This window comes from Chrysoperla carnea, chromosome 2 (assembly GCF_905475395.1).
Source record: "Chrysoperla carnea chromosome 2, inChrCarn1.1, whole genome shotgun sequence".
NCBI classification, from domain to species: domain Eukaryota; kingdom Metazoa; phylum Arthropoda; class Insecta; order Neuroptera; family Chrysopidae; genus Chrysoperla; species Chrysoperla carnea.
The window spans coordinates 42,223,496-42,237,816 of NC_058338.1; the positions used below are offsets into that span (position 1 = coordinate 42,223,496).

At 28.8% G+C, this 14,321-nt stretch overlaps 1 protein-coding gene across 2 annotated transcripts in view; it reads left to right on the plus strand.

Annotated features, from left to right (window-relative positions):
- The window catches only part of LOC123293867 (teneurin-m), a 546,253-nt gene that overhangs the window by 220,781 nt on the left and 311,151 nt on the right, over positions 1 to 14,321 (plus strand). For both annotated transcript variants that reach the window (XM_044874826.1, XM_044874827.1), the window contains exon 2: positions 11,106 to 11,405. In XM_044874826.1, the coding sequence (XP_044730761.1) occupies positions 11,106 to 11,405 (300 nt within the window). The remainder of the gene's footprint in view (positions 1 to 11,105; positions 11,406 to 14,321) is intronic.

The following is a 14,321-nucleotide window of genomic DNA, read 5'->3' on the forward strand; positions in this document are numbered from 1 at the left end:
CCATTAAAAGGCACTTGTAAGTCATTTGGTCTCTTTTTTCACATTTTCACTACAAAGAATTACGATGGGCACAATATACGAGATTTAAACAACAAAAAATGAAGTATTCCTTAATTGATATCGTTATTCAAAGGGTTCTGGGAAGTAGAGCACAGTCATATCCATGTAAATTTAAATTATAGACGAGTTTTCTGTGTAGGCTTTATGTCAGTTTTCTACAGTTGGTGAAACTTTGTTTACATATTAATGAACCATAAATTTTAATGAAGATTGTTTTGGAGGTACTTCTTACCAAAATGCTTATTACAAGGAATACGTCAACTTTTAATAAACTTGTTAATTTCTAATTTACATCAGCAGCGATTTTTTTATATTCCTCTATTCTTATTTTTGCAGGGTAAAGCCACTTAAATAACAAACATTTTTGCTCTTGGTTGTTGCCCACGCATTTTGAAATGGTATAAATATGTGCCTGCGGGAACAGATCATTAAATGAAATAATTTATCGAAGCAAAAATAAACCATCCTTTATATTTGATATTAAGGACTTTATATTTATAAATAAACCTTTTTAAAAATAAACCATTAGCAATTAAAATTAAAAAGCTTGTTGTTTTATTAAAAATTATTTTTTCAAGTAATCTTTTACATGTTATTGATTTTGAAATTGAATTATTCAAAACAGTAAAGCTAAATTGTAATTTTTTTATTATCGGGATGTTGATACAAAATTTACAAAAAAAAAATAATAATAATATTTTTATTCACTAATCACCCACTTTTTTTTGCTTGTGATGGTTTGAACCTTTTAGTACTTGATTTCTTTTATTATTACTCGACTGCGCGATGCAAAGGAGTGGTAATGTCTTAATCAGTCTATGTATGCATGTATGTATAAATGTATGTGTGTTCATATGTGGCATACTAGATGCCAAATGTGAACAAGAAAAAAAATAAAGTCGACGAACTATGTTAAGTAGAAGCAGAGTGAATAGCTATTAAATAGAAAAATGGATTGTCGTGAGAATCATTAAAATCGACTCACGCGTTTGGTCTCTAGATCGCCAAGGGCCAAACATATTTCTGCGTCACAAAAACTACACTGAGCAAATATAAAAAATTACCATACTTTTTATACCATGTATATATGAAATATACATAGTACCTATATTAAGTTTAGTCCCAAGTTTGTAACGCTTAAAAATATTGATGCTACAAAAAAAATTTTGCTATAGGTGTTCATAGAATAATCTAATTAGTCCATTCCCGGTTGTCTGTCCGTCTGTCAACTCGATAACTCAAAAACGAAAAATGATGTCAAGCTGAAATTTATATATATCAAGCTTGCTCAGGACATAAAAATACACTACGTAAAAAGTTTTTTTCACAGCAGCGGTGGGAAAATATATTAATTTGTGATTATTCGCGTTTTGGACACCGGCTACTTGCTAAGGACTCTCTTTGCTATACATAATCTTTATCATAATAGACTATTTTCTCACTTTATATTTTCAGAGAATTTTTAATAAAAAAGAAAATAAATCATAATACCTACGTTTGATGAATTGTAAATAAAATTTGTCTAGACATAAATATAAAAAACCTGCGTATGAAATAAATATTGTTGTAATAATTATTTTCAGATTTTAAAATTAATTTAATTAAAAACATTTAAGTATTTAAAACAATAAAAACGTTTTTATTGAATTCACTGTTTAAATTGCCATAATTAGTTTTGTTTATTAATAAAACCTTATGTTTCACTACGTCAGTTGGTTGACGCGTAAGCTGAATTGATTATCGTAAAACTATAGTAACATTTCGTTATGTCAAAGTATCTTTAACACCCGTTACAACCATTATAAAACAAAGAATGAAGGTTTTGCAGTTATAGATTTTCCAAATATTTTATTGGGAAAAAAATCCATATTTTTTCAGAGACAATTTGAATTATGTGAAATTGCATAATATGATTAAATAAAATTTTGTGTACAAAAATGTCACCTATATGCCATCAAGTTGGGTGAAATTTCATAGGATTTACTGGAATTTTGGGTACAGAAATACAACTTACGCCAATTTTTAGCTTTTAACCGGAATAATAAAAATTTTTATATGCGCAAAAAGAATAGATAGATTTCGGAAAAATCAACATAATTGCATTGGTTTGGCAAACTTTTCTAATTAACCCCCTAACTTAAAACAAGGGGTGTTATAAGTTTGTCCACTATGCGTGTGTCTATCTGTGTGTCTGTCTGTCTGTGGCATGGTAGCGAATAAACGGAAGAACGGATTTTGATTTTTTTGGATTTGTTTGAAAGGTAATTTAAAGAAAAGTTTTCTTAGCTAGGTTTCAAGTGCGAGTTTAGGGTTCTGTACCCGAAAAAAATAAAAGATTGGAAATGAATCACCTGAAATACACTCAATCTGGATAAAGCTTTAAGGAAAAAGGTAATTTAATGGAGAGTGCTCTTAGAAGTGTTTCAAGTGCGAATTTAGGGTTCCGTACTCGAAAAATTTATCGGTAGTTTAAATTTTGTAAATTTTACTTGTTTATTAAAAATAATGCAAGCACTAACATTTAATACTTTCCTTGCTGGGTATTTCAACAATTAACTCCGTCAGTTGTTTGTTTTTACTTACTTTAAAATTAATTGTTTACGAGGATTTTGTCGAAAAATTTGTGAAAATTTAAAACAAAATGTAATTAATTGAAAATTGAAATAAAGTTTTTTGATGTAAGAATATTTTTCATGAGACCACATTATGCACAGTGAAATGTTCATTAAATCTAAAAAACTTGCAACATGTATTCATTCAGTGGAATTATGTAAATATTCATTCGACGAGGAAAAGCTCTCTCCATGTATGCTTTATATGTTGACAGGCTCACTTCACATATAATGCAGTTTGTTAGTGATAGACACATCACTATATGAGAACTTTACTTCCATATCTATGTACTTTGTTTTTATGAAAATGAAGCAAGGTAAAAACATCTACTGCTTCAGTGTAGATAACAGTATCCGCTTTATTTAAAACACTTTACGCTTTCGTGTTGTAATACTTTGGAAGTAATGAAAATAAATAACAATATACAGAAAAACTTCAGACTTAGCTAACTTCTACGTTTAACTGCACTTTCGATTCTTTTTCGTGACGCAGTTCTACTTTGTTGGTCTAAACACAACTGAAGTTAGCTTCAATAGGTAAACCGTTTCTTAACTACCTTCACTGCGTACTCTTAGAATACCTTATCGACTCCGTGCGTATTCTTATACACCTATATTTCTAAGAGTTCGCGAAATCCATTTTGTAACTTTTAGTTTATAATGCAAAACTGAATGAAGATAACAAGTTGTTCCTCATATTTTAATTATGCTATTAGATAATATTTTGATTACAACAAGATTTGGTTATGAGAATTAATTTATTTGTTTTCTTTTCAAATTTGGAAGCTTAAGTACACAATATGCTAATATTGATACACTAATATCTTTTTTGATCAATATTACTGATTTGCGTAATAATTCAATCCGTATTGTCAAGAAAATGGTAAAACTTCAATTAAACTTTAATTTTTGTAACTTTGCCCAGAAAATAAGGTGACATTGTATTTATTTTGAAAATTCTATATTTATTCTTAAAAATCAATTTGATCCCCTTCAAAGTAATCCCCTCCCGATGCAATGCACTTATGCCAACGGATTTTCCAATCTTCGAAACACTGGTTGTAGTCGCTTTCCGGGATTGCCTTCAGTTCCGTCTTCGCTGTGGCTTGAATCTCCTCTATCGTATCAAAACGTTGTCCTCGCAGCGGTCTTTTGAGATTGCTGAATAGCCAGAAGTCGCACGGAGTTTTTGACGAAATTATAACGAATTATGGGTGCAGTATGGGATGGTGCATTATCGTGGTGTAAAAACCATGAATTGTCTTTCCACAATTCCTGTCTTTTTACGCGGATAGCGTTAGGCAAATGACGCATAACGTTCAAATAATAAACATTGTTTGACAAATGTCACCTTATTTCTTGAACACAGTATTATATTACCAAACAAAATATGCAAATGTTATTGATTGTTTTTTTTTTTTTTGAGTCTTAAATACGATGCTTTTAAAACTGAACTAATAGGAATGCATTTTCTTGAGCCTTTGATTTAGCGCATATTTAAAATACGCAAATATTATTTTATGGAAGTTATGTGAAAGATTACCATGTCCATTTATGTTTATCTCTTTCTAGCATTATGTAAATCACGTTTAATGTGCATTCAGTATTTTTCAAGTATTTGTGAATTCGACTCACATAATATATTTAAAACCATCTCCATCGAGAATTTTGCTTTTCTATTATACTCGCAAAATATTCGATTGCAACTTTTTACAGTCAATTCTTTTGCCAAATTTGAATGAATAGACAAAAAATCTTGTAACATAATAATATGGAAATTGAGATTTAAAAAAAAATTTAATTTCTATATATTTATTTATTCTAAAAAAAAGTTAAATTTTTATTGTATATATTTACGCCATTATAATTTCTTATATAATTATATTTTATCCATTGAATCATGGAAAGATGAAACTTATATGAAACCTCTGATATATAAAAAACTGTTTATCTATTAAAACAATAAAACTTAAAGTGCAAAAAAATACATGCGATAATGAAAAACAGGATATTTCTTATAAAAGTAAAAACAATTTTATAAAATATTTTTGAGCCAATTTTATGGAAAAAGATCATATGCTTGCAAACGCATCGTTTCCGAGCTATGGTTTTGTAAAACTTAGTACTTTTACACATTTTACACATCTGGTGGCATATTTTGACCACAAATTTGGTCAAAATGGCATTAGCGAACATGAGTCCACATAAGTTCATTAGGTTAACCTTTTTTTTCATAATCAACTAACTCAATAATATGATCTGGAATTTCGGTACTTACTTAGGAAAGTAGGGAGCTCGTGACAGTAAAACTGCACTTACACGGATTGCTAAATTTTGCATATAAATCAATACTATTTAACGATAGGTACATCTTTTCATATTTTTAATAATTACAAGTATTTGTCAATTTCATGGAAATTAATTTGTAAGAGTCCATTTTATTGCAAATTTTATCTATTTTCAAGAAAATTTGGTGTGACAGCTCTTATCGTGGCTGAAAGGTCTGTCACGCTGATTTTTAATATATAAAGCCAATAAAACTTTACCGCGGAATTACTTTTTTTTTAAGTTTGTTCTTCTTGAGTGCTACTTTTGAAATATCTCGGTGTGACAGCTCAAAACATGACCAAAATATCTGTCACACCATTAGAAAATTAAAAAAACCTGGCAAAAATATTTCTGCCAGGATAAACTGGCACATTTAGTCCATATTGTACCTATTGTTAAATAGTATTGATTTATATGCAAAATTTCGAATTCCGTGCAAGTGCAGTTTTTATGTCTGGTTGTTGAGTACCTATCTTGTATTTGAAAACTAAGGTAGCTGATGAAGTGTAAATTGTATAATGGCAAAAACCACCATATTTGATTTACATATGGTTTATGAATTTAAAATAAAAAAAAAGCTGGATTGCGTCTACACTCGTCTCTATCATAAAAGATTTTACTTGACTTTACCAAAATATTTTATAATCCACCCAGTATTCATTTCAATCACCAAAAGATTTAAAAAACGACGTATTTATAATGGTTAAGGTAAAAGGAAAAAATATATTTCAGTCGAAGGGTTCTATCGAATTATTGATTATATGATAAAAACTTTCAAAAAAGTAGTTTGTCTATGTAAACTAAGCCATTTTTTGTTACTATAGCTTTATTTATATACTGAATTATATTTCCAATAGTCAAACAGTGTGGTTTGAATCGTGATCACAAAATAAGAGCTATAAGTACGCAGAAGGAACATGAAATGAGTAAAAATGGATAACACCTCAAAACATAATGCTAAAATTCGAAAATTTTTGTTTGTACGATTACTGAATTTTACTTTTATAAATACTTTTTATATATGTTTATAAAAACTACATACAAAAATTTTGGTAATTTCAAAAAAGAAAAAGATCATTTAGATCAGTTCCGTTGTGTTAAAAAAAAGCCAAAATGTAGAGCAGACAAAACATAAGCTTACATTTTCAGATGTTGCTAGAAAATAAAAGTTGACCTAGAAACAACCTTATTTAATATTTAATATTTCAGTGTGATTTCAATATAGATGACAAGAATTTTATTTCCATAATAAAAAAAAAGCCACAAAGAACATTTTTGTATTTCAGTATGATCGTGAGTGTTATACAACACACACAAGTTCACGAGCATCATTTATTTATTTATTTATTTATTGAAATTGCTTTTTTAACCTACATTCATGCTTTAAGCCTTGCTACAATCAACTACTGTTTTTATGATACGATACTAACCTTTCTAACTTATGCGTATATAGCTTGTTGCGTAATTTCATAAATTTTTCGAATGGTAACATTATTTCTACTCTGGGAGCCCTTGATGTATTTTAAAATTTAGTTTAATTTATGATACCAACCTTGATCTTTTGAACTAAAGACTTTCATTTCATTCGTTTTTAATTACTGCCCTTGCCCTACATCTTATAACATATCTTAACATTACTTTTTGTTAATGAAGAAGATGCAATTTCGGATAATGAAGAATTTTCCTAACAATAGAAAGATCTGAAATGGTGAAAAGGATATGTTAAGGTATGTTCGTCATGTACTTACCACAAGCTGATGCTGAAATTTTGCTTACTCCTACAACACCAAATATGCACAGCGTTGCTGAATAAGAACTCTGCATAAGTATTCGAAGTCAATTAAATAAATGCCGTACAGAAATAAACAAGTAGTGCTTCGAAGATTAACGAGAGATAAAAAATTATGTTTGACCTACGGTACCACAGTTACCAGATTCATTCTTTGCTGCACTTATATAATTCGTTTCCAATACCTATGCACAGTTGATATCCAGCAACGCCGTACTTATTTTGTGACACAGGGGTGAAGCAGCAAGGTGTGTGGCATTCATAATTTCACCTGAACCCAACTGTTCCAAGCAAAACTGATGCCATGGTGCTTAAACTTACTTTAATATATAGGAGCAACTTTTTCAACATAATTCTTGGTGGGTCATTTCATCCGAAAAGTTTCAGCATGGGCTTGTGGTCTTTTAGATTATTTAAGCTTTTTACGAGACATAAATGAATAGTAAGTTGGAAAAAAACTTTCGTTGCTCGAAACTCGAATAAGTTCAAAAATTAAACTAGAGTCACAAAACATGTATTTATTTATTGATCCAATCTTTTGAGTTGTATAACAAACGTGTAGTAATGGGCATTCATGAATGATTATGTTGTTAACTTTCTTAGTACTTAGAGAATGATAGTTAACGACAATAGAACCTTCTAATGTATGCAAGAGAATACATAAATGTTTACAACCTTTACGGTCCACAAATTCAACTTCTCAGAAAATGAAAATAACCTGCTATAACAACCCAATATTAATTAGCAACCCTTTTATGCGTGTACGACACGCACTTGGTCCCTTTTTAGTAACTTATGAGTTAGTGAGATGCCTACCTAAGATTTTTTCTTCTTATTTTTCTTATAATGAATTTATGAAAACTACCCATCTTTAAAACACACAAGATGCTCTTTACGTTAGATACAGAAGACTATTTCAATACATACAATATTTTAAAAGAAAGGGAAATTACGAACTTAAAGTAACTTATATGTCATGGTATCGTGTTATATTTATACGTACGAGATTCTATGAACATTTTTGGGGCAATCAGTTCAGTGTGTTCCCATGAGTAACATTACTCCAGTCAATGTTATGCCCAAATCAACTTATGACGACACACACCACACCACACATTCAACATTCCACTAGTTTATTCATCTACTTTTATAACCACCCTTACACTGACACTTTTCATTCCCTTCTTCATTTGCTTTTGTAAAAGCCAACATCATTTATATTTTTTTGTGCTCATAACATTTATGAGAAAAGTAATATATAGTTTTACGTAGGTTTGTTTTTATTTTTGAGCAAATATGTCTACGAAATATTATTATTTTTAACCAAGGATTTAACGGAAATTTACAGTATAATGTAAATGCATGATCAAAAAAATTATTTTTTAACTCCCTTTTAAAGGAAAGTTTTGTAATCACTAAAAACTCAAATGAAACTTCTTGAACTAATCAACTGTTTAGTGTCTAAAGTAACGAGTATTTTCACTATTGTACACACAAAAAATGACTCCGTTTATTGCCCTAAAAATCTGCTATACTTCTGTGTTTACTTTTTCTACTACATCTATGATCTGCTGATTTCAGTTTCTCAAGGTGTTGTCACTTACAGATCTCACAATCTACCTTATTTGGAATAAAGTTAGGAGCATGTGTTACATATAGTTCAAAATAATGTTGTTGTAACTGTCTGGTAAAACCTATTATTTATATTTAGCGTAAATAAATTCCATTTTAATCACACAAATAGATGGAAAAAGTATTAAAAGCTTTTTCATAGCTTTATAACTTCTTTCTAGGTGACTTTCTTTTTCTGTAAGTATGGCAAAAGTTTTTTACACAATTAAATGTCAGAATTATGTACGAAAACCAAAATTGGTCTTAAAACGCTTTCTAGAGAAAAATCTGATGTAAGGTGGCCAGTTTCGTTATTAAATTTTTTAAAGTTGTGATAACGCTGTCTATTTTTCAATCAAAGTTTTACATAAAATTTTCAGAACTGGAGAGTTCTCTTTTAGGAATCTTGACAATTCATAATTTTCCGATCATATTTTCCAAAAACGTTCATACCTACCTTCAAAACGCAGGGAAAGAAGGAATATAGATTTTAAATATTATGGGCGACATTAGTTTAATTATCTTCAGCGTTAAAAATGGTTTTCTTTGTGAAAAAATCAAAATTTTGGTGTTATTAATCATATCCATCCGGCAGAGGGACTAAAATGCAATATGAAACTCTGTTTTCTAAATCCCCTGTATCTCTGATTGTGTTTGTGATTAAAAAAATTTTTTTAGTTTTCTAATACGAAAACTCACAAATACTTTTTTTCTTTAAAGTTATTCAAAGAAGTATTCTTTTCAACTTATCTTATGTTTTTATAAGAATGTTATTATAAACACGAACCAATATAAGGTATAAATAAACAAAGGGATCTCTACATCCACCTTATAAATAAATACATATAAAAACGAGTATCTACTTCAAACATGTTTGTAGGAATTATAAAAACAATATAACCTGTTTTATAGTCTTTGTGTCAATATTAAATAATAGCATATGTATGAATGAGGAATACATATTAGAATCGAAAAGCTTAGATAAATGTTATTCCAAAATTCTTATTTGAATAATAAAAAGCAAAAAATTGATAAAGTTATGCATGCTGGCGTTAAAAGGAACTCTTTTATTACCCAACTATCACTATCCAAAGATTAAGGATTGGTTATGTTTTTCGTGTGTATCTTGTATTTATGTATATTTGTTTGTACATTTTTTTATTACCTCGTCCAATCTCTTCCAAACGGCTTTTTCTAGTGCTGGGATACTTAAAAATAAAAAATTAATTTAAAAAAATATAAAACCCGACTGTGTTAAATAAAATCTGAAAAGAAAGAAACAAATCCAGTAAATTACATAGCGACTTTAATAGTCGGGGATCATTAAAATCTTCCCAATAATGAGCCGTGCAGACTGTTATATAACCTTGTAAATTACTGAACTTGTTTCTTTCTTTTCAGATTTTATTTAACAGTCGGGTTTTTCTTCAGAAAATATTTATATGCAATTAAATAAAAGGTTATTGCGAAAAATTCTCGATCTGAATTTAGAAGAATCATTAATTTTGGAATTTTTATAAGATATGATTTTCATAACATATAATAATTTAAATTTTAGGGATCTACTCACGAATTACAGAAGCTTTAAATTAGTATAATAACGTTTATTTGTTTGAATATCGTACAGTGGTTATTACAAAGTTGCGTTCAGTTGCATTGAACATAAAAAATATAAATAATTACTAATAGTGTTCTAAAAAATTAATTCTGAGTTGGTATAAATAAGGATCAGTAAAACACTATAAATAAATAAAATTATAAACGACAATAATAAATATAAAAAATTATTAATAACAACAATATGTAATGAACAAAATAAAAATTTACACATTATTTGTTTTCTTCATTAGTTAGTCTGTTCATCAGTAGCCTTCATCAGGAGTTTTTCACCTCTCGCACGAAGCCGTTGCGGGTCGCTAGTTTAATAAGTATCTTTGTATGCCTTCAGTAATATTTATGCTGATGGGTCTATAGTAGATTTAAATATGAAAGTTTTCTATTTGTTTATTATAGGGGGTGATTGTTATCTTAATGCAATTTCTATTAAAAGTCCTCTTATTTAATTCATGTTTTTCTTATTTTTTACTTTATTCACATGTACTGTAAATATAGTTTCATACCTTGCCTATACTCTATGCAAGTGTACAATGATGTTTATTATTTTATAGATTATATCATATCACCTAGTACAAACTCTTTATATTTATTGTCAGCTGAAAATTGGTATTTGATTTATGTTTGCTCGATTTGTATCTATTCATATCATTTCAAATATTTAATATTCAAAACAGGGATACTCTTATTTCTAATGAGTGTAATATATCACGATTTAAGGAAATAGGTAAAAATTTCATAGATTTAAATAGCCGATAGCTTGATTTTTTATATTTTTTTACACAATAGAAACTATTGTAAACCTACATTAATTTTGAAAATTTCCTCAAGAATGAATATCAAAAACGGGATATTTTGATAGTTTTTGATAATTTTCACTTGAAATGAAAAAAGAAAATTTAATTAGAAAGTAGACACATTAGCTGGGATATACAAATAATAAAAAACAAGCTCAGGATAGATTACAAAATGAAATTTTTTTATTATTTTCAACTTTGATTATGAAACATGTTATAACTATGAAATTTCATTGATATTTCTATTCCTATTTCATTTTTCCAAAAATATAATGCAAATGTATTTTGTTACAGGTAAATCTGGTCGGTTATATCCGGCATATAGTGTAAGTGGATCAGATTGCGAAGACGGTGATAGTGGATCACCAGCTACTGGTGGACGCAGTAGTGGACGCCAACACCAACAATTATATAACTCACACACGTACCAACATCCATTATATCAACAACCCTGTACAGGGGGTAGTGGTCCAGGATCAGCTAGTGGTGGTGCTGGTCTTAGTGACACCCCCACATCGGATAACGCCTCGGACGCGACACTCACTGATTCAGAGCTGGCATTAGCCAGAGATTCTACTCTTCTAGTTCATAACGGTAAGTTTTCTAATTTCAAAAATTATTATAACTATTAAACTAAGTATTTAATTTCGTATTAGAATTATTTCTCAAAAAAAACTTTCCGAATCTATATCCTTTATAAAAGACCCGAAAACAGACTTTTATTACTCTAACAATGTTATGATTTTTAAATTAAAATATTCAAATGCGAGCGGTTTCTTCCATTTTCCCTTATTTGTTACGTCTTTAACTATACTAATACGACCTATTTTGATAGCATTTGACACACTCAACCAGTATCCTTATCCTTAATGTAGGATCGCCAAAATTCTCAATACGTTATATATCCTGGGAGGTTATACCTAACACTTCTGTGTTTTCTCATTCTGAAAATAATTTCAAGGTGACTGTAAACCTACAGTATTGTAAAACTACAAAAATATATAATATACTGTGTGCAAGTGATGCTTATAAATTTAATAACATAGATATCGCTCTTCAATCATCAATACTCTAACTATAGTCGTCTCTGTTCATCAAATGATGAATCTTCATTGAACTCAATTAAATTAAAATTTTGTTTTATATCATCGGTAACTTTTTATTTTTATGGTATTATTATAAACTACAAGATTGTCTAAATATTTTAGTTTTTTATCACTTTCTCTAGATTTTTTGATATAGAAATATAAAATTGAAAATGATAACTTTTATGATCCATCACTTTTTCAGTCGACTTTGAATAAGAATTTTTGTGATTTTTGGAAACTTTGTTATTCAAATGTATGTATAAAGTTTTATTGAAATGCCTAGTATTATTCAATCTTTGCATATTTCTTTAGGAAATCCATTTTTGGAATATTCCAAATATACAAAATAAACTGAATAATATAAGGTGTACGTAATAAAGTAAGTAAACATACTATAAATATATAATAATAATCCGCCGATGTTGTTGTTATTGTTATTCTTATGAAAGTAATTATGATTGTGTAGACGTCTAACGTAGGCGACATCAGCTTATAAAGTTCAGATATTATTAATTTATAATAGGTTGTCAAACTGTTAGAAGAATTAATTAATTAACAGACTATAGTTTCACAATGTAATTAGTTCTTTGCATTAAATATTATATGTGTATATTATTAAATTATATAATTGATTGATTGAATGTTGTGTCGTTCTTATATATTATATAGTGTGTCGCATTTAAGATGAAAACACTTTCATATTTTCGATATTTATAGGAATATCGATTTGAAATTTTAACAGTCATACAAGATTATGGCTCACATTTATAAGATACTTATCCGAAATCTGAAATTTAAACTCAACCTACTACAAATTGACAAATATGACCGATTCTTGCCTAGCATCAGAGTTGGTAAAGTATTGAAAAATATATTAAATCGAAAATATAGCTTAAAATATTTTTAATATGAATTTATTTTTATTATGATTATCCCAACAACAAAAATTGTACTTTCCACAGTCCAATTTTTATTTTAAAACTTTGCTGTCCGAGATTTGGAAAATGAAGCGTTTTGATCGCTACATTTTTGAGGTATAAGTAATTTTTAAATGAAAAATCCCTAGCTGACCGAAGTCTGTCGATCTATTCATAAACAACCTGTATACGAGTTCATAATGGTGGTGATGTCATTCCAATTCAATTCAAACTCTTGTTGTACTATATATTATTAATTAATTAGTGATGGTCTGTTACAATACTCGACTGCAGATAGTCTAGCGAGTAAAAGACCAGTAGATATTATGTTTATTTTTATTGAAATCTTCTTTGTTACTTATCGACTCTAGTAAAAGCATTGAAAAGTTATTATAATGAATTATTTTGGTTCATCAAAGAAATGGAAAATACCATCCAAAGTTACAGCTTCATTTATATGCCTTTTTAAGTAGTTGTTTTTCCATCACGTGAGATATTCATTCGAAACTCATTTGAAAGATCAGAAATTCAATAAATTTAGTGGAATTATTGAGTGAGGACTTAAAAAGGAACTTCGTAGTTTTTGAAATAGTCAGTTTACCGCATCGTAACAAATTAACTGTACAAACTCCTTCAATTGATTGATTTTTGGATTTATGGCTTTTTTAGAAGATTACTTTTGGATAAAAACATAATTTACTAAAAATATCCCATACAACTGAAAAAAAACTACTTTTACTATAATATTCAATGATGAATTTTGAAGGGACGGCCAAAATTCATATACTATGTGGATTAGAATGCCGCTTTTTAAAAAATACTATCGTTTGAATTTCAAAAATTTTCAAATATCAAACAAAATTATGTGATAAAAAAAAACTTTTGACAAAAAGAAAACCATGTGATATTGACTTGGCAGTTTCAAGACTTTTGTGGTTTTCTCATGGATGCCGTTGTCAGAATTGGACTAAAATGAAATGGGACTACACGGGAAGCTCCAGCTTTCAAATAGATAAAGAATCATTAAAATCGGTTCACCCAGTCGAAAGTTTTGAGGTAACATACATAAAAAAAATACAGTCGAATTGATAACCTCCTCCGTTTTTGTCGGTTAATGTAACATTACCAAGCTATATGGTAACCTTGATTTTATAAGTATTACATTCCCAGAACATGAAGGAGAGGAACGATAATAGATCAGACTAGCGTTCATCTGCTTATTTCAAATAGATCGCAATACGAAAGCTTATTAATGAATTTGCCCAAAATCTAATTTTTGTCACCGAATCTTTAAATTTGCAAATATCTATATTCGACCCTGTTTACAACGACATTTCTGTAGTCTTTGAAACTTTTGCACTTTAGATATTATAAATCCATAAAAAGTACTTGATTGATTAACATCACTATTTTTTCCATATCATCCATTCTATATAGAACACTTACTTATACCTATCGACCTCTTTTTTCTGATAATACTATACTGTTGTCACATTTTGAACCAT